Source organism: Hemiscyllium ocellatum, chromosome 5 (genome assembly GCF_020745735.1).
Source record: "Hemiscyllium ocellatum isolate sHemOce1 chromosome 5, sHemOce1.pat.X.cur, whole genome shotgun sequence".
NCBI classification, from domain to species: Eukaryota; Metazoa; Chordata; class Chondrichthyes; order Orectolobiformes; family Hemiscylliidae; genus Hemiscyllium; species Hemiscyllium ocellatum.
In genome coordinates, this window is record NC_083405.1 from 125272212 (window position 1) to 125294350 (window position 22139).

At 40.7% G+C, this 22139-nt stretch overlaps 1 protein-coding gene across 7 annotated transcripts in view; it reads right to left on the minus strand.

Annotated features, from left to right (window-relative positions):
* The window catches only part of LOC132816156 (guanylate kinase-like), a 50893-nt gene that overhangs the window by 10163 nt on the left and 18591 nt on the right, over nucleotides 1-22139 (minus strand). For 5 of the 7 annotated variants that reach the window (XM_060825631.1, XM_060825632.1, XM_060825633.1 and 2 more), the window contains exons 2-5: nucleotides 14314-14427; nucleotides 13812-13853; nucleotides 5864-5960; nucleotides 962-1100 (exon numbers count right to left, since the gene is read on the minus strand). In XM_060825631.1, the coding sequence (XP_060681614.1) occupies nucleotides 962-1100; nucleotides 5864-5960; nucleotides 13812-13853; nucleotides 14314-14427 (392 nt within the window). Of the gene's footprint in view, nucleotides 1-961; nucleotides 1101-5863; nucleotides 5961-13811; nucleotides 13854-14313; nucleotides 14428-18087; nucleotides 18138-22139 lie in introns of all 7 variants that reach the window. The other 2 variants (XM_060825635.1, XM_060825636.1) reach the window with 1 other exon arrangement.

Consider the following 22139-nt stretch of genomic DNA (forward strand, 5'->3'; position numbering starts at 1 on the left):
AATTAGAAGATTAAGGGGTGATCTGATTGTAGTCATCGGAAATCAGGTAAGGCTGTTCAGGAGAGATGTTAGGAAGCACTTCTTCACACAGACAGTGGTAATGTTTGGAACTCTTCCGCAAACAGCAGTGGATGTTAGATCAGTTGTGAATTTAAATTTGAAAGAGAGAATTTTTTGTTAAGCCAAAGTATTAAGGGATATGGGCCAACGGCAGGTATATGGAGTCCAGCCACTGATCAGCCAAGGGGCGGTGATGGCAGAGTAGTATTACTGCTGGACTATTAATCCAAAGACCCAGATAATATTTTTAAGCAGAGAGTTGTGAATGCATGGAATGCGTTGCCAGCAGTGGTGGTGGAAGCAGAGTCATTGGGGACATTTAAGTGACTGCTGGACATGCACATGGCTAGCAGTGAGTTGAGAGGTGCGCAGGTTAAATTATTATATTTTACATTAGGATTAAACCTCGGCACAACATCATGGGCCGAAGGGCCTGTTCTGTGCTGTATTTCTTCTATGTTCTATCTAACTGAATGATGGAAGACTCGAGGGGCTGAATGACATACTCCTGCCCCTCTGTTCCAAAGCAACAAAATATTTTCACAATATTCTGCGGATTTGACTGAATTACCCAACTTTAAAGACGGTCTACATCTATTTGGTATAAATCGGCAACAATATTATTTATTTTGTTTGTTGTTTCATTCGAATCAATCACACTCAGCCTAGTTGGACCAGAGAGGTACCATGGCAACCAGATTCTGATTAAAAATAAAAAATAAATGCACAAATCTTTCCATATTCATCCAATCATCAGCTGCAGATTGGATTTTTATGATGGCACTTGAGGAGTATTCCTTTACGTAAAGACACTTCATTCCATTTGCATGATTAAAACTTGGTTTCATGAAAAGCACCTCGCTAGCCCAAAGGCAATGACAGGTCTCAGCACTGTACTTACAAGAATTTCAAATGACGGTGGTTGAATGGAAATATAAATTGGGCACAGGTCTGTTTTTTTGATATTCCTCACACCCTGCATGTCGATATCAAGAATACAGATTTGGTTTCTGGCTTGCACCTCCTGCACTGCTTTTTTACTGAAAGTGAAAAATAAGAGTCAGTTTATTATCAGGTCACATGCTGATATTATTCCAGGAGAAAAATCTCTAAATGTAGATTTTCTAGTTACAACATGAACCCAAAACACAACACAAAATTACTCAAATACTTTCAAAATAGAAATTAGTAGATTAGATTTATGTTCTCTTAAATCTAAGAGATGATGGGGTAATATAATTGAAGCATTTAAAGTGACTAAAGCACTAAGATGGATAGAAGATACACTTGCTCTTACTGGGTGACATAGAAGCAGTGCAGAATATGGGGTCAGAATCTTAAAGTTAAGCCTCGGCCATTCAAAGGTGATGACAGAAGGCACCTCTTTTATTCATCAACAAGATGAGGATGTCACTGGTTAGTCCAGCATTTATTGCCCATTCCTAATAGCTCAGTGAACAGTTAAGTGTCAACCACATTGCTGTTGGACACATGTAGCCCAGACCAGGTAAGGATGACAGAGATCCCTCTCCAAAGCACATTAGTGAATCACATGGGATTTGCTGACAATTGACAATAGTTCCATAGTCATAACTAGAATCTTAATTCCAGATTTTTAAAAAATTGATTCAATTTCCACCATCTGCCATTTGGGGTCCAAACCTGTTTCCCCAGAACATCACCTGGCTCTCTAGATTAATAATCCAATGATAATACCACTAGGTCATCACCTCCCAATCTAGGACTTCCTCAATCAAATCTGTTGAAGCTAGGGGTCAATTGAAAATTTCAAAAGTGAAATTGATAAGATTGCTAGATAATGGTATTAAGGGTTGCAGAACCAAGGTGATTAGATTAAGTTAATATAGATCAGCCATAATCTAACCAAATGGCAGAAAAAGGCAGTCTAAGAAAATTGTCTGTCCCAGTGCGATCTCGAAGGGCTTATGCGATTCCTGATGAAGGGCTTATGCCTGAAACGTCAAATTTCCTGTTCCTTAGATGCTGCCTGACCTGCTGTGCTTTTCCAGCAACACATTTTCAGCTCTGATCTCCAGCATCTGCAGTCCTCACTTTCTCTTCGATCTCTTGAATATCACATGTACCTATCCTTTTCAGACGCTGACTCTCCTCTTTGTCCTTTGTAGTTTTTCTTTTAATCAGATGAACTTTCATGATTTTGGTATTTTTGTTGCTCTCCAACAATGCAAAATTGTTCAAGAAGCAGAGCAATACTTCCTCCATTGACTTGTTATTTCTTTCTTTTTACAGCTTCTCTCTTTGGGGAGAAGTTGGTTGGTTGAACATATGGTAGTGACAATGGGCACCAGCTGGTGGAGGCATCTCATCGATGCTGCTGGCAGGTGGTGGTGGTACTGGGGTTAAGTGTTTGGAAATCCGGGCCACATGCTGCCATTTTAGTGGCGAGAAGTCACAGACTAAAGGATCTATGTTGTTCACATATGCTCAAAGATAGAGCTGCTGAGTACTTAGCGGGAGAGGCTGAATAGGCTGGGGCTGTTTCCCCTGTAGTACTGGAGGCTGAGGGGTGACCGTATAAAATCATCTATAAAATCATGTGGGCCATGAATAAGATAAATAGACAGTCTTTTTCCTGGGGTGGGGGAGTCCAGAACTAGAGGGCATAGGTTGAGTGTGAGAAGGGAAAGATATAAAAGAGACCGGAGGAGCAACTTCTTCACAGAGAGGGTGGTGTACGGAATGAGCTACCAGAGGAAGTGGTGGAGGCTGGTACAACTGCAACATTTAAAAGATTTATGGGCCAGGTGCTGAAAAGTGGGACTGGATTAGGTTAGGATCTCTGGTCCATATGGACGAGTTGAACTGAAGGGTTTGATTCGATGCTGTACATCTCTATGACTATGACTATACAACAGATACATGATGTTACTAAATGGATTACCCATTTAAAAGACTGAGTGAACTCTGAAGGAGATTTAGTAGAATTTGAATTAGCAGCTTTTTGATATCTATTTTGAGAATCTTTAGAAATGGATAACTCTGCCCAATAGATAATTAATTTATGTTTGAATACCAACGTACATTGTGGACATCGAGTCATAGAGATGTACAGCACGGAAACAGAACCTTCGGTCGAACCCGTCCATGCCGACCAGATATCCCAACCCAATCTAGTCCCACCTGCCAGCACTCGGCTCATATCCCTCCAAACTCTTCCTATTCATATACCCATCCAGATGCCATTTAAACATTGCAATTGTACCAGCCTCCACCACTTCCCCTGGCAGCTCATTCCATACATGTACCACCCCTGCATGAAAACGTTGTCCCTTAGGTCTCTTTTATATCTTTCCCCTCTCACCCTAAACCTATGCCCCCTAGTTCTGCATTCCCCCACCCCAGGGAAAAGACTTTGTCTATTTATCCTATCCAAGCCCCTCATAATTTTATAAACTTCTATATAGTCACCCCTCCCTCCGAAGCTCCAGAGAAAATAGCCCCAGCCTGTTCAGCCTCTCCCTATAGCTCAAATCCTCCAACCCTGGCAACATCCATGTAAATCTTTTCTGAACCCTTTCAAGTTTCACAACATCTTTCCGATAGGAAGGAGACCAAAATTGCACGCAATATTCCAACAGTGGCCTAACCAATGTCCTGTACAGCCTCAACATGACCTCCCAACTCCTGTACTCAATAGTCTGACCAATAAAGGAAAGCATACCAAATGCCGCCTTCACTATCCCTATCTACCTGCGACTCCACTTTCAAGGAGCTATGAACCTGCACTGCAAGGTCTCTTTGTTCAGCAACACTCTGTAGTACCTTACCATTAAGTGTATAAGTCCTGCTAAGATTTGCTTTCCCAAAATGCAGCACCTCGCATTTATCGGAGTTAAACTCAATCTGCCACTTCTCAGCCCCATGGCCCATCTGATCAAGATCCCAGTGTAATCTGAGGTAACCCTCTTTGCTGTCCACTACACCTTCAATTTTGGTGTCATCTGCAAACTTACCAACTATATCTCTTATATAAATGATTTGGATGTGAGCATAAATGATGAAAAGCAGTGGACCCAGCACCGATCCTTGTGGCACTCCACTGGTCACAGGCCTCCAGTCAGAAAAACAACCCTCTACCACCACCCTCTGTCTTCTACCTTTAAGCCAGTTCTGTATCCAAATGGCTAGTTCTCCTTGTATTCAATGAGATCGAAGCTGAAAATGTGTTGCTGGAAAAGCGCAGCAGGTCAGGCACTATCCAAGGAGCAGGAGAATCGACGTTTCAGGCATGAGCCCTTCTCCTGCTCCTTGGATGCTGCCGGACCTGCTGCGCTTTTCCAGCAACACATTTTCAGCTCTGATCTCCAGCAACTGCAGTCCTCACTTTCTCCTTCAATGAGATCTAACCTTGCTCACCAGTCTCCCATGGGGACCCTTGTCAAATGCCTTACTGAAGTTCATTTAGATCACATCAACCGCTCTGCCATCATTGATTGGTTCACTGTCCTTTAGGAAAGGAAACTGATGGGTTTTTCCAATAATCAATGTTTCAGCATTTTTTTTGGAATTCAAATTCTACTATCTGTTGTGGAGGGATTTGAACCTGCTTCCCCAGAACATTACCTGGGTCTCATGATTAATAGTCCAGAGATAATACTACTAGGTCATTGCCTGCCCCAGCGTTTGATAAGATATGACACAATCAACTTCATAAGAGTCTATAGTGTTAGGGTAGTTTATTAGTATGGTTATAGGATTGTCTAACTAACAGAAGACAGAGAGTTGGGATAAAGTGGGAAATTTTCAGACTGGAAACCCCCAACTAGTGGTGTGCCACAAAGATCAGGACTAGGGCCATTAACGAGTTGGATGAGGAAAGTGAATCTACTATAACCAAGTTTGCAGATGATACAAAAATAGGCAGGAAGCCACGTGGTGAGGATGACACAGCGGGATACGGGCAGATTAGACAAGTGGGCAAAAATCTGGCAGCTAGAATCTAATGAGGAGAAGTACGAAGTGGCAGGTAGAACAGAAGAACTGAATACTATACAAATGGAGAAAAGCTGCAGAAAGCTACAGAGCAAAGGAACCTAGGATTCCACGCCAATGAGTCACAAAAATCGAGCATCTAATACTGGAACGTTGGTCTTTGTTTCAAAGGAAATGGAGTATAAAAGTAGGGAGGCTTTGCTAAAACTATAAAAGGCACTTGCCAGATCATAGCTGGAATTCATAAACAGTTTTGGACCCCTTACGCAGAGGAAGATATACTGGCAATACAGACAGACCAGAGATGGTTCACTCGGCTGATACCAGATACAGAGGGACTGCCGACTGATTGAGTAGATTGGGCCTGCACTCATTGGAATATGACAATGAGAGGTGACTTTATTGAAATATATAAGATTCTTAGGGGACTTGACAAAGTAGATGCAGAAAAGGTTGTTTCCACTGTGGAAGAGTCTAGGAATAGAGGGCAGACTCACAAAATAAGGGATGAGACATTAGGAGTTGAGGAGGAATGTCTTCTCTCAGAGGGTAATAGATCTGTAGGATTCTTTACCACAGAGGGCTGCTGAGGCTAGGTTGTTAAGTAAATTCAAGGCTGAGAGAGATATTTTTAATCAGTAATGGAATAAAAGGGTTCTGGGGAATGCAGGAAAGTGAAGTTGAAGATTATCAGATCAGTCATGATCTCAGAGCAGACTCAATGGGCCAACTTCTGCTCCTTCATCTTATGGGCTGAGGTAAGGTATCATTCCCATTAAAGTGCCCAAGCCTCCTAATGAATAGGTTACCTCCAGGGTCAAACACCTACCTTGTACCGTATATGTTTCCTGAGAACTCAGCATTTTCTATAAATTCCCCCGCATCGATGCCATGAAGCATTTCCTCTCTCGATACAAAATAGTAATCTAGGAAGGGTACACAGACGAAACACTTGACTTATTATAAAACTCTCAGACAATATTTTGCACATTCAGTTACAATCCAGACCAGTTGAGCCTTAGTACTCAAAAGAATATTCACATTATCTTCACTCTCACCACATCTAAAAGTATGCAGCATAATCAATGTGGTAAAAAACGTTTGTGCAGGCAAAATGAAAGCCATTCAGTGCCATTGTAATAATTCTATAAAGTAGTTAGTTAATTTGGAGATTTCCTCAGAAACCAGAGAGACTAAAATAATTTTGGTCATTGAGTAGAGAACATCAGCTAGTCTGTAAAAAGTTTAAACTTGCTTTGAGGATTTTTAACATCTGAAAACAAAACGCTCTTTAGCATTATTTTAGCATTTAAAACAGAAGAGATCTCAGTGCAAAAACTGGAATAAATAAGTACAATCTGATCGCCATCACAGACACATGGGGCCAGAAATGACAAAAATTGGAATCTAAACATTGAAAGATACGTGACATTTACTAAGGACAGGAAGCTAGGGAAAAGGAGGAGGATCACTGTGATATTACAAGCTGGTATACACACCAATGGATAACAAATTCACAATGCCAGAAGGTAGAAACAGTTTGTGTAAAAGGTGAGAAATGATAAAAACAAGAAAGCGCCAGTGGGAATGGTAAACAATAACCATGTGGTACAATGAGTAGAAAAGGAAGAAATAATTGGAGCCAGTCAGCAAGGTGTAGTGATAGCCCTGGGGGATATTAATCTGCATACATGCTGGAAACATCAGATGGTAAAAGTGGCACAGATCAGTCAGAAAATGTTGTCAGGATAGATTTTTTCCCTCAAACAGCACATTCTGGAGATAACCAAAGAATAGATTATACTTGACTTGGTATTATGTAACAATCTAGGATTAATCACCCCATAGATAAGGACACCCCCCAAACTGCATCAGTTGAGGAACAGTGCATCCAAGAATAGCTGATCATACTTAAATAAGGGCATGTAAGCAGAAATAGCTGAAATTAATTGAAAAATTAGATTAAAGATAGATTAATGGAGAATGACAGATATTCAAGAGGAAATTTTAGAATACACAAAATAGATACATTCCAAAAAGAACAAAACAGGGAAAGGCTTCAGAAATCTGAAGCTCAAAAGGGACTTGGAGTCCTAGATCAGGATTCTCTTAAGGTTAACATGCAGGTTCATTTGGTAGTTAGGAAGGCCAATGCCATGTTCGAATTTATTTCAAGAGGACTGTAGAGATATAATGCTGAGGCTGTATAAAGGTCTAGTCAAACTGGGTTTGGAATATTCTGAGCAGTGTTTGGTCCCGTATCTTAAGGAAATCTGCAGCAATTGGATAGGGGCCCAAAGTTGCTTTACAAGAATGATTCTGGGGATGAAGGGCATGACATATGAGAACTGGATGATGACTCTAGGTCTGTACTCGATGGAGTTTATAAAGACGGTGCACAATCTGGTTGGAAATTACAGCATACTGAGAGATCTGGATAGAACGAACATGGAGAAGATGTCTCCTACTAGAAGACTAGGACTTGAGGCATGGCCTCAGGGTGAAGGGATGATCCTTTAGAACTGAGATAAGGAGGAATGGCAGGACTATATTATGCTGAAAGATTGGAGTGACTGGGCTTGTATGCGCTTGAATTTAGAAGACTGAGAGGGGATCTGATTGATTATTAAAGGATTGGACACTCTGGAGCAGGAAGCACGATTCCGTTGATGGATGGGTCCCGAACCAGAGGACACAGTTTAAAAATAAGGAGTAGGCTACTTAGAACAGAGCTGAGGAGAAACTTCTTCACCCAGAGTGGTGGGCGTATGGAATGCTCTGCCCCAGAAGGCTGTGGAGGCCAAGTCTCTGGATACTTTCAAGAAAGAGTTGGATAGAGCTCTTAAGGATAGTGGAATCAAGGGTTATGGGGATAAGGCAGGAACAGGATACTGATTGAGGGTGATCAGCCACGATCTTAATGAATGGTGGTGCTGGCTCGAAGGACAGAATGACCTACTCCTGCACCTATTTCTATTGAATTTCTTCAGCTAGAGGTTGGTTAATCTGTGAAGCTCATTGTCACAGAAGGCTGTGGAGGCCAAGTCATTGAGTGTATTTAAGACACAGAAGGATAAGCTCTTGACAAGAAGGGGATTAGGGTTACGGAGAGAATACAGGAGAATGGGACTAAGAAACATATCAGCCGTGATTGAATGGCAGACTCGACGGGCTAAATAGCTTTAATTCTGCTCCTTAAACATGCTTGACAAATCTGTTGGGATTCTATGAAGTTGTAACTAGTAGAGTTGACAAAGGGGAGCCAGTCAATGTGGTATATTTGTCAAATGCTTTCTGAAAGTCTGAAGTCCTACACAAGAGATTATTGTGCAAGATTAAAGTGCAAGGGATTGGGGTAAGTGTATGAAGATGGAGAGAAAACTGATTGGCAGAGAAGAAACAAAGGTTATGAATTAATGGGTCCTTTTTAAATTGGCAGGCCAGCTATTCATAATATAGATTAATAATTTGGATGAGGGAACAAAAAGTAACATCTCAAAGTTTACAAATGATATCAAGTTGGGTGGGAGGGTGAACTGTGACAAACACAGGGATCCTTCAGCATGATCTGGACAGTTGGGTAAGTGGGCAAATCAATGGCAGATGCAGTATAATTTGGATAAATGTGAGGTTATTCACTTTGGAAGCAAAAATAAGGTGGCAGATTCCTACCTAAATGGCTGCAAGTTGAAGACAGTGTGCAGCAGGACCTGGGTGCTCTTGAGTACCACTCACTGAAGGTGAGAGTGCAGGTGCAGCAGGCAGTAAAGAAGGTAAATGGTCTGTTGGTCTTCATTGTGAGATGTTTTGAGTACAGGAGCAGGGATGTGTTAATGTGTAGTTATACAGGGCCTCAGTGAGGCCACACCTAAAATACTGGGTGCAGTTGGGTCTCCTTTTCTGAGGAAGGATGCTCTTACTCTCAAGGGAGTGCAGCGAAGGTTTACCAGGCTTATTCCGGGGATGGCGGGACTGACATATAAGGAGAGATTGGCTAGGACAAGGTTGTTTTTGCTGGTGATCAGACGAATGAGGGAGGATCTGAGAGAGACTTATAAAATTCCAACAGGACTAGACAGGGTAGATGCAGGGAGGATGTTCCTGATGGTGGGTGCATCCAAAACCAGGGGTCACAGTCTGAGGATTTGGGATGGACCATTTAGGACAGAGATCAGGAGACATTTCTTCACCTAAAGAATAGTGAGCCTGTGGATTTCATTACCAGATGAAGTCGTTGATGCCAAAACACTGAACTTATTCAAGAGGCGGCTAAATATAGTATTTGGGGCAAAGATTACGGGGAGAAAGCAGGATTAGGCTGTTGAGTTGGACAATCAGCCATGATCGTAATGAATGGTGGAGTGGGCTCGAATGGCCAAATGGCCTCCTCCTGCTCCTATCTTCTCTGTTTCTATATCTTATGCTCTGTAAAAATTCCAAGGGGAGCACCCCACAGCCATTATTAACTAAAATTAAACAACAGTTTAATTAAAAATTAAACTTAAAGACAAAACACATAATTACACAAATACGGGTGGCAGGTCAGAGGATTGGGCAGAATGTGAAAGAACAAAGCATGTCTGAAAGATTAATAAAGGGGAAATTTAGAGAGAAAAATAGCTAGTAAGATAGTAAGAGTTTCTAAAAATGAATATTTTTAAAAATAAGTAAGCAAAGTGAGCAATGAACAGGTCTTCAATATAGAGTAAACAAATAACATTCCAGAAATAATGGTAAATCAGGAAATGCAGGAATGGAGGAATTCAAGAAAATGACAATCACCAGGGAAGCAGTACCGAGTAAATCATTGGCACTGCAGTCGGACAAGTCCCCAGCTACTAATGGACTTAAAAACAAAAAATGGAACAGGAAAATGCCAATGTGATTGTGGCTGATCAATCAACACCGTACAATGTTCCTGTTTTTTTCCCCTCTGATCCCTAATCTTATCTATTTCCTCCTTGAAACTGCTTTTGATGGCAAAAACTTCCACAGCCCTGCCACTTCTGGGTGAAGAAATTTCTCCTCATTCTCAGTCTTAAAAGGCCAATTCTTATCATCACACTGATCCTTGACAATGGGTTCCCCAGTCACTGGGAACATCTGTCGTGTTTACCCAATGAAATCCTGTTAGAATTATCAAGGTTTCTATGTGATCCGATACTTCTATTCAGCTGCATTCTAGTATCTTAAAAGAAGTGGCTAGTGAGATAGTTGATTCGTTGGTTTAAATTTTCAAACGTTGAGACTCAGGAAAGGTTCCATTAAAGTGAAAGCCAGTGAATGTATCTCCTTTATTTAAAAGGAGGGGGGGGAAACAAAGCAGGAAATTATAAAACTCATTTAGCTAGATACCTGTCATAAGAAAGATGATAGGAGTTTGGGGCGGAAGGGTACGGAGAGGAAGGATTCTCAGTTAGCTAGGCAGTGGTTTGTGATGCAGACGGACACCAATAGTGCAAATTCCACTCCCGCACTAGCTGAGGTCACTATGAAGATACCAACTTCTCACATTCACACCTAGTTCAGGTTAAATCACCAGTCATCCCTCTCTAACGTCAGAGCAGCTATGAGACTTTGGCAACTTTAATTTACCCCGCTGGGATTATTGACATTTAAGTTAGGGCAACTTTTTTTTTTAGTTCTGCTTGATGACCTTGAAATTTTCAAAACCCTTTGATGAAAAGGAAAAATGTTTGTCCAGTTTACTGGAGTTCAAGGAGGAGGAATATAGTAATGACCTGTGGGTAAAGGGGAAACAATGGATGCAGTGTGCTTAGGTTTCTAGAAGATTTTTTAAAATTCACTGGGCATTGCTAGACGTGCCAGCATTTATTACCTCTGAAAGTGTGCAGATGATACCAAGTTGGGTAGGAGGGTGAACTGTAAAGAGAACATAGAGGTCCTTCAGCATGATTTGGACAGGTTGGGTGAGTGGGCAAACTATTGGCAGTGTAATTTAGATAAATGTGAGGTTATTTCTTTGGAAGGAAAATCAAGGCAGCAGATTACTAACTGAAGGCTTTAAACTGGGAGACGGCAGTGTGCAGTGGAACCTGGGTGTCATTGTGCACCAGTCATAGAGTCATAGAGATGTACAGCATGGAAACAGACCCTTTGGTCAAACCCATCCATGCCAACCAGATATCCTAACCTAATCTAATCCCATTTGGCTGCACTTAGCCCATATCCCTCTAAGCTCTTACTATTCATAGATATGCCTTTTAAATGCTGCAATTGTACCAGCCTGTCCTCTGGCAACTCACTCCATACACACACCACCCTCTGCGTGAAAACGTTGCCCCTTAGGTCCCTTTTATATCTTTTCCTTCTCACCCTAAACCTATGCCCTCTAGTTCTAGATTGCCCTACCCTGGGGAAAAGATTTTGTCTACTTATCCTATCCATGCTCCTCAATATTTTATAAATGATTTTATACGGTCACCCCTCAGCCTCCGACACTCCAGGGAAAACAGCCCCAGCGTATTCAGCCTCTCCCAGTAGCTCAAACCATCCAATCCTGGCAACATCCTTGTAAATCTTTTCTGAACCCTTTCAAGTTTCACAATATCCTTCCAATAGGAAGGAGACCAGAACTGCACGCAATATTGCAAAAGTGGCCTAACCAATGTCCTGTACAGCCACAACATGACCTCCCAATTCCTACACTCAATACTCTGACCAATAAAGGAAAGCATACCAAATGCGATCTTAACTATCCTATCTATCTGCACCTCTAATTTCACAGAGCTATGAACCTGCACTGCAAGGTCTCTTTGCTCAGCAACACTCCCTAGGACCTTACCATTAAGTGTAGAAGTCCTGCTAAGATTTGCTTTTCCAAAATGCAGTGCCTCACATGTATCTAAATTAAACTCCATCTGCCACTCCTCAGCCCATTGGCCCATCTGTAGTCTGAGATGATCTTGTCCACTGTCCACTACACCTCCAATTTTGGTGTCATCTGCAAACTTACGAAGTATACCTCCTATGTTCACATCCAAATCATTTATATAAATGATGAAAAGTATTGGACCCAGCACCGATCCTTGTGGCATTCCACTGGTCACATGCCTCCAGTCTGAAAAGCAGCCCTCCACCACCACCACCCTCTGTCTTCTACCTCTAAGCCAGTTCTGTATCCAAATGGCTAGTCCTCTCTGCATTCCATGAGATCTAACCTTGCTAATCAGTCCCATGGGAAACCTTGTCGAACGCCTTACTGAAGGCTATATAGATCACATCCACTGCTTTGCCCTCATCAATTCTCTCTGTTACTTCTTCAAGAAACTTAATCAAGTTTGTGAGATATGATTTCCCACGCACAAAACCATGTTGACTATCCCTAATCAATCCTTGCCTTTCCAAATACATGCACATCCTGTCACTCAGAATTCCCTCCAACAACTTGCCCACAACTAATGTCGGGACCACCTATAGACAGTCTATAGTTCCCTGTCTTTTCCTTACCACCTTTCTTAAAAGTGGCACCACGTTAGCCACCCTCCAGTCTTCCGGCACCTCACTTGCAACTATTGATGATACAAATATTTTAGCAAAGGGCCAAGTAATTGCTTCCCTCGCTTCCCACAGAGCTCTAGGGTACACCTTTATCCACTTTTATGCACTGAAGGCAAGCATGCAGGTGCAGCAGGCAATAAAGAAGGTAAATGGTATGCTGGCCTTCATTGCGAGATGTTTGGAGTACAGGGGCAGGGATGTGTTGTTGCAGTTATACAAGGCCTCGGTGAGGCTAAATCTAGAATATTGGGTGCAGTTTTGGTCTCCTTTTCTGAGGAAAGATGCTCTTACTCTGAAGGGAGTGCAGTGAAAGTTTACCAGGCTGATTCTGGGGATGGCGGGAATGACATATGAGGAGAAATTGATTAGTTTAGTGTTGGTTTTGCTGGTACTCAGATGAGTGAGAGGGTATTGCATAGAGATTTATAAAATTCCAACAGGACTAGACAGGATAGATGCAGGGAGGATATTCCTGATGGTGGGTGCACCTAGAACCAGGGGTCACAGTCTGAGGATTTGGGGTGGACCATTCAGGATGAAGATGAGGAAATATTTCTTCACCCAAAAAGAGTGGCAAGCCTGTGGAATTCATTACCACAGGAAGTAGCTGATGCCAAAATTTTGAATGTATTCAAGAAGCGTCCTGAAATAGCACTTGGGGTGAACGGGATGAAAAGGTTATGGGAAGAAAACAAGATTAGACTATTGGGTTGGACAATCAGCCCTGATCATGGTGAATAGAGGAGTAGACTCAAAGGGCCAAATGGCCTTCTCCTGCTCCTATCCTATGTTTCTATCTGTACTTGCCCTTGAGAAAGTGTGGTGAAATGTCTTTTTAAACCACGGCAGTCCATGTGCTATTAGGGAGGAAATTCAAGGATTTTGACCCAACATTGAGGAAACAGACCCTAAGGTGCCCCAAAGGTTATTGTGGAAAATAAAATCTCATGCTGTAGGTATAACATATTCACATGGATAGACGGTTGGCTTGTTCACAAGAAACAAAATAGGCATAAATGGATCATGTTTTGTTTGGAAACTTAATTTAGTAACTATACCCTTGTACTTCAAAAGCCATTTATATAAACAATAAACTGTCGAGATATATCAGCACTCATCCATGTAACACACCAGTCATTACATCTTGCCAACCAGCAGAAGAACCACTGATGCCTAACAAGTACTTTACTCAACTTTTTAAATTTTTGCAACAACTTTGGGAATCTGATTTTAAGTTGAATAAAATGGGTGCTCACCTCTACCATTTTCTTCACCTGGCCTTGGATTTCTTGTTGTATCTGTAAAACAACTCACACCATCAAGTAAATGTCACTTAGGACAAAGTATATTCACAGACATCCAAGGCCGATTATCCTAACCGCATGCATTAACAAATTAGTCTCAACAAGAAAGCCCCCTGAAAATGTCTGATCAATCAGTTTTGATGCAAGCAAAACAATATCATTCACTGGAGAAGAAATGTATTTAATAACTTATGAATCTGGCCATAAGCATTGCCCAGAATATTCGGAATAAAGCAGCTTAAAATTACTTGAACCAAGTCTTAGCCAGGACATATTTGAAGTGCCCACTGTGAATTCAGTTTTTATTTTAAAAAAACAGCAGCACAATCTGTAATTTATCATACATCTGAAATATGAACACCTGCCGAATAGCAGGTAGACCAAGACCACTGAAGACAGACAATTGTTTTGCAAAGTCTGAGCTAGAAAGAGAAGGATTAAAAGAGTTACTAACGAGAAACGCTGAATCCAAAAACTTGATCATACTCCTCCAAAAGCAGCTTCAGTAGAGTGCTCTTGCCTGCTCCAGAAGGTCCACTAACCACCACTGGCCTGGGCTTTGCCATTACTGGAAAATTAAAAAAAAAATTGTTCATAACTCAATAGATGGATCCAGCATAGTCCAGAGCTACATGGAAGGAATTCCAGACCACACATAAGCATAATAGGTACAATTAATACATCCATCATCGAGAGGTACCTCAGTTCTAAGTTCCATGGATTAGTGGTGCTTTATTCCTGATGAAGGGCTTTTGCCCGAAACATCGATTTCGCTGCACCTTGGATGCTGCCTGAACTGCTGTGCTCTTCCAGCACCACTGATCCAGAATCTGGTTTCCAGCATCTGCAGTCATTGTTTTTACTCTAAGTTTCATGTCCACTTAGAGGGATCTTTACCATTACCCCTCCAGCTCCCAAGATGGGGAATAAACTAACACAGGAAGTGATTGGTACAAGTGCAGACCGTTCAGAAGAGATGTTAGAAAGCACTTCTACATACAAAAGATGCTTGGAACTCTCTTCCACAAACAGCAGTGGATATAAGGACAGATATTAATTGTAAATCTGAGAAAGATAATATCTTTGCTTCACAAAATAAATTATAGGATATGGGCCAAAGGCAGGCATATGGAGTTAGGCCACAAGTCAGTCATGATCAAACTGAATATAGACATAAGAGGCTGAATTGCCTATACCTGCATCTACTTAAATGTTCGCTGAGGAACATATATTCAAAGTATCTAACATCATATCAGCAAAAGCATTTGAGACACAGTAGAACTGAAAATATTCTATTTTATAGCAACACAACCTATTTATCCCATAACTTAGTCATAATGCAGAAAATAATCTATTTATGTAACAAAAATATATATATGAGTCTCTCATGACCCACAGTAAACTTAAATCAACAAAAAAAGACAATGTCTCCCAATAAAGTCATTACTTTAGCAAAACAAATGAGTGGAGAATAGTCACACAACAAAACTATGCATAAAATCAATGAAATTGTTCCTGTGGACAGAAAAACACTACACAGTTTGCCTCAAACCACTCCTACCACCAGACTTCCAACCAGCAATTAATCATTCAAGTTAGATCTGGAACTAGATCTGTTATCAGATGTGCTCACATAAGTAAAGGGCAACCTCAATTATCTGAACGACATGGACGGAGAGTATTTTATTCAGATAATCTAATGTTCAGATAACACGGTTTACCCAAGCATCAGGACATTGAGATCTTGTTTAGATAATCCGAAATCCGGATAATTGATGTTCAGATAATAAAGGTTGTACTGTATAGCAAACAGTGAAACATTAAACTTATGGCACTATCTTAGGTACAAACATACCTAGATATCGACTCTTAGGAACAAAATGAGAAAAATAAAGAAATTTAAAAATCCACTATTCCAGACCTTCACGACATCTTAGCTAGAAAAGTTATCTAAATGCAAAATCTGTAGAATAAATTAGAAGTATATAGAAATAAAAAGTTCAGAATTACAGTCCTTCAAACCAGAAATGATGGAGCAGACAAGTGCACGCTAGTCTCCAGACCATGCTGGATTTCACCTCGAGGCCTGGAGTCCACATTGGCTTCACCCTGGACATCGCTGATGCCACCCGAGGATGGGAAAGAAGAAACAAAGACAAAAAAATAGAAACAGACGAAGCAAAAGAGCTCTGACTTAGCAGTCCGACTCCACTGTCATCTCGGAATATGTAATGTGTCACACAGCTCAAAACCACATACTGACACAACTCATGTTCAGAAAGATGAACCTTTCACTTCAATTCTTCATGAAAAAATAACCAGAAAAGTAAACATCTCAAGCACACACAATTACGATTAAACTGAAATGCAGGATGAGGTTATTAAAATAGCTCAAAGTTCCTCTGCCCGTCATTTGCTCTTGTATCACACATGCCTCTTGCAACATTTGCAGTTTAAATTCAATAAATGCTATCATTTAATCTTGCTCTTTGACCTTTTAATAACTTGACTTCACTTGGATAAATAAGTTCAAGTTAATAAAGGGACACAAAACTAAAACCACATTCCAGACAGTAATGATACATGTGAATTTAACGTCCCGTCTGCCAACCCGCTGTGATTTAAGCTTGATTTGGGTGCGTGGTATTCATGGTATGAGTAAATGGATTACAGCACCACGAAGTAGTAGTAACCAGAAGTCAGAATTTTAGTTATGGACTCAGACAGATTTCCGGTTCATGTACTATTAATTTCTGATTAAGAACAATCTTGTGTTGACATCAAGTTTTCAGAATAGGTATATTCCTTTCTCACATTTCTTCGCTTATCCAAGGACATTAATTGCTTAATATGTAAATCCCATAATTTCTTTCAAGTCACAGGTCCGAGCCAACTTCAGATTTTTTTCAGTGGATAAAAAATGTGACATGTCAGCTCAGACAATGCATTTTATAAATTCCTACTTTGGAAATAAAACCAGTTTCACTCTAGGTTGGGATACAGAAACTCTAAAGTCACACCTTTAATGCATTGTCTGAGCTGAGATATCACCTCTTTGTTTAAATCCACTGATAAAACTGTAAGTTATCGTGGGGCTGTGACTTGAAAAAAATTCTGGGATCTACTATTAATCAATCGAAACATACATCCCCATTTGAAGTAATTAAAGACTTAATAGCCATCTAGGTTTGTCTAGTACATCACATCAGTTGTATGACACTTTGACCTTTTACTTATAAATTTTGTGTGCTATGTACCTGCCCCACTTGCTACCTGACGAAGCAGCAGCGCTCCGAAAGCTTGTACTTTCAAATAAACCTGTTGGCTTATAACCTGGTATTGCAGGATTTTAAAGGTAGTTCAAGAAGGCAGCGCATCACCACCTTCTCAAGGACAAATATCGACAGACAAAAGATGCTGGCCAGCTGGAACACCCACGTCCCATGAATAAATACAAAAAGAAACAAGTTGCCAGAATAACTGCCAGACACCGAGCACATGATAAGCAGAAAACTGTTTCAATTTTGCAAAGACCAAAGTGATCGATTTTGGCTCTTATACAAAATTCACTTCTTGGCCAGGCATTCTGCTCCTCATCCTTGCAAATACCAGAGACTGAACCACACTGTTCACTATCTTGGTGTCACAGCAGACACTAGAACAAGTTTTCAAACACAAGATTAGTGTTATAGCAACATCTCAACTTCAAACTTTTCACCTTTATATTAAAATCCCTCCACAACCTCTCAAAATTCGAGGAAAAAACAAACAGGTTTCTTACACTCAAAACTTTCCACATTTGCTGGCTGTTGCAAAATGTTAAATGTAACAAATACATTTCTCATTTTCCTAAAAGTGACAGTAAATCTTCACGTCATCAATTTCTTTTAAAATTTAATTCCAAATACTTGACAGGGCCATGGAACATTAGAAGAACCAATCCTTTAAGCTGCTGCTGCTGCTGCTAAACACAGTATTGCGATCCTTACAAAATAGGATACAACCATTTCAATTTGCAAAAATTTAAAGGGGTCCATTTCAGGAGGAAACCTAACCAAACCGTGAAATTTCTTCAAGAAGTTGCATGAATTGCAACCTCTATGAACGTTAACATTGTGCTAAGTGTGCAATAGTAATTGCTGCAGACTACACTAAAAGATAATCTGTTTCCAGTACTCATATACATTGGATGCAACATTAATTCATTCATTGTTCACAGCTAGCTTACCGTTTATATAGTCGTTTACCCTCTGATGGCGACTGCTTTCAGTTCAAACTCTGCGAACACCAAAAGACAAAGCACTGTAGTAGTGTCGCACGTCTCCAGTCTTAATTAATTACAGATTCACTTGCTCACGTGAACACATCTAAATCTTCAAGCAGGGCAAACGGCTAATCTGAAGCTAGCACAAGGTTAATTTCCTTGAAAAGAAAGGCACGCATTTCAGTCACCCATTTTAAAATTAGTGCAATGTCCAGAAAGTTTATGATAAATAACAAAGTTTCACATTTGGAGACATTTTTCTCACAAAAAATTAAGCAACATTGGACTATAATATGAATGTACATTTGGACGGTTCTATTTTTACTTTTTCTACGCATGCAATTCACAACTGAATCCTACCCATGACAGTTTGACTTCAGATGCTACAGAAAAAAAGACCAGTGGTAGAATTTTAACATACTCCTTGCAACTCAAGTCTTGCGCCAAAGAAACCAAACTTGTAATTTCCATAAAGAGCCCCTTCTGCTGTCCACACCACACAAAAGGCTGCCTGATGAATGACTAGCGCAGAACTATTCAGAATTAGAAAGCAGTAGTTCTCTCATTTAAAAATCTACAAATAAATTCAAACATGTTTGAAATAAAGATCTGGAAAAAAAAACAGGGATACATGAACAACAAATATTGAAGTGACACCACTGCTCAAAATAACTTCATATGATGGAATACTGGATTGACCGGACTTGTACCCACTAAAATTTCGAAGAATCTCATAGAAACATAAAATCATGATGGGACTGGATAGGCTAGATGCGGGAAGAATATTCCCTATGCTGCAGAAGTCCAGGACTCGGGGTCAGTCTAAGAATAAGGGGTAAGCCATTCAGGACTGAGATGAAGAATTTCTTTACTCGAGATTTGTGAGCGTGAGGAATTCTCTGCCACAGAAAGCTGTTGGAGCCAGTTCATTAGATATATTCAAGAGGGAGCTGGACATGGCCCTTGTGGCTAAAGGAATCAAGGTTATGGAGAGAAAGCAGGAGTGGGACACTGAGATTGCATGATCAGCCTTGGTGGTGCAGACTCAAAGGGCCAAATGGCCCACTCTTGCACCTTTCAGTGAATTTATAAAATCCAACTAGATCAGCTAAATACACAGGGCTAATCATGCTGAAAAAACAGTGCAGTCATTAGTAATATGCACATCAGACAGTAAGTTTATAAGGTGAAGAGAGGCGAGCTCGACAGTCAACTGATAGTACTCAGTTATAACTGCTTCACACTAATGGCATTCCATTATAACGTTATTTTTAAAATGGGGAACATTAATTACCCATTAAATTTTCTGCTGGAACTTAGATTGGTACACTTATCCTTTGATGTAATAGTGATGGTTGTTAATACAATGTCAATCATCTTCACTGAAAAGGTTTCGTTGCTAGATGTGTTTCTTCTTTTCCTTTATTAGATTAGATTAGATTTACAGTGTGGAAACAGGCCCTTCGGCCCAACAAGTCCACACCGACCCGCCGAAGCGAAACCCACCCATACCCCTACATTTACCCCTTACCTAACACTATGGGCAATTTAGCATGGCCAATTCACCTGACCCGCACATCTTTGGACTGTGGGAGGAAATCGGAGCACCCGGAGGAAACCCATGCTGACACGGGGAGAACGTGCAAACTCCACACAGTCAGTCGCCTGAGTCGGGAATTGAACCCAGGTCTCAGGCGCTGTGAGGCAGCAGTGCTAACCACTGTGCCACCGTGCCGCCCACCCATCCCCTCAATGTAACCTTTCTTAACCCTGTCTTCTGAATTACATTTGCTTTTAGTTTACTCTTCAATTCTGCTGTCAGTTTTCCTTTCTCTATCAATATCAACAGTTTGGCTGAAGTGTCCATATGTATAAATTTGCCGATATTACTAGTGTAGAAAAGTAAATTGTCAAGAGGAGGAAGAGTCTACAAAGAAGTACATTAGCTTGTGGGCAAAAATGGGACTTTGCAATATGGGAAAGTGTTGACAGGGATACCAGAAAAATAGCATACAATTCAAATGGAGAGATGTTGCAGGATTCAGTGGTACAGAGAGATCTGAGCATCCAAAGATGTGCAGGCTAGGTGAATTGGCTATGCTGAATTGCCCATAGTGTTCACGGATGTGTAGGTTAGGTGCATTAGTCTGGGGTAAATGTAGAATAATGGAGATAGGGCTTGGGTAGGATATTCTTCAGAAGGTCGGTGTGGACTTGTTGGGCTGAAGGGCCTGTTTCCACACTGTAGGGATTGTATAATTCTATGCTCTTTTACATGAGTCTCAAAAGCTAGTACACAGACACAGTAAGTTATTAGGAAGCCAGACAGAATGTTGGTGGAAATCAACTAGGAGAAAGTGAGGTCTGCAGATGCTGGAGATCAGAATCGAGAGCATGTTGTTGGAAAAGCACAGAAGGTCTGGCAGCATCCGAGGGGCAGGAGAATCGACATTTCAAGCCAGGGTTTCCTGATGAAGGGTTCCGGCCTGAAACATCAATTCTCCGAATCCTCAGATACTGCCTGAGCTGCTGTGCTTTTCCAGCAACACACTCTTGACTCGAGACAGAATGTTGGTGTTTGTTGCAAGGGAAATGGACTGTAAAAGAGAGGTTTTAATGCAACTATTGTCCAGACACGTCGAATACTACATACAGTTTTAGTGCCCTTTTTTGAAAAATATGTAATTGCATTAGAAACAGTTGATTTGACTCATTCGTGGATGAAGGGATAGCCACATGGAGAATCCTACCATGTGGGCCTATATCTATTGGAAGTTAGTTGAATGAGAGATGACCATAAAAGATCCTGAGGGAACTTGAAAGGGTGGTTACCAGCACAATGTTTCCTTTTGTGGGAAGGTTGGAACTAGGAAGCATGATTTTAAAGAATCGGAGGTCTCCATTTTAAGATGGAGATGAGGAGAATTTTGTTGAGGGTCATTGGCCTATAGACTTCTCTTCCCTATAAGGTAATAGAAATGGTCATTAAATTTACTTGAGGCTAAATTGCATAAATTTTTGATATTGAAAGGGATCAAAGGTTGTTGAGAGGGGAATGGCAAACAGGAAAGTGCAGCAAAGATCACAGATTGGCCATTATCGTATTGAATAGCACAGGAGAATCGTGAGACCCACAGAGAGTGTGTGTGTGCGTGTGGGTGTGGGTGCAGGGCAGGGCATGGCAGGTGCACATATATAGGAAAGCACAAAGTGTGTCAAATTGGCCATTTACTTCTGGCTGACTCATCACTGTCCACGTCATTCACGGGCTGGGAAAAACCAGCCTTTCATTTTAGGCATGATCAAGATATTCAAAGAATCTAATAACTTAAGCAAGGAAATTTGTTACTATAATCAGGTTAAATTGCCACCTGTCCATTTTCAAAATCCATGTAAATACTTGACTTCCTGGCTGCATTTAGTAGTAGGTTAATGACTACTTACTTGCAATATCCTCATGAGAACCTCACTTGACTCTGCCTTTTTCTTAAGATTAGGGTCAACTGTAACTAAAGGATTATTTGGAACTCATTCTATAAATCAAGGCAAACTACATTGATAATTAATCCTAAACCTGAAGAGAAGGATTAACATTAGTAGCACAATAGGATACAGTAGTTAAACTCATAGAAGGATACCCATCAATAGCTAAGAACCAGAAGGTCAAGTGAAATATTATATCTGAAACAAAAACAAATTGCTAAGAAAACTCAGCAGTTCTGACAGCTGGGGATTATCTTGTAGGTACTACTGACAGCATCTGTGGAGAGAAAACAGTTAAAATTTTGGGTCCAGTGACTCTTCTCCAGAGGATCCAAAATGTTAACTCTCTGCTTTCTGCTGGCAGACCTGCTGAGTTTTCCCAGCAATTTTTGTTTCTGATTTCCAGCATCAACAGGTCTTTTTTTTGTTTATAACAAGACAAGCAACATCCAAACTTGTCTAACTGGTTACCAAAGATAGCCATTAGATCCACAAATAATTATTCAGAAATGCAAGTTCCCGTATCCATAACC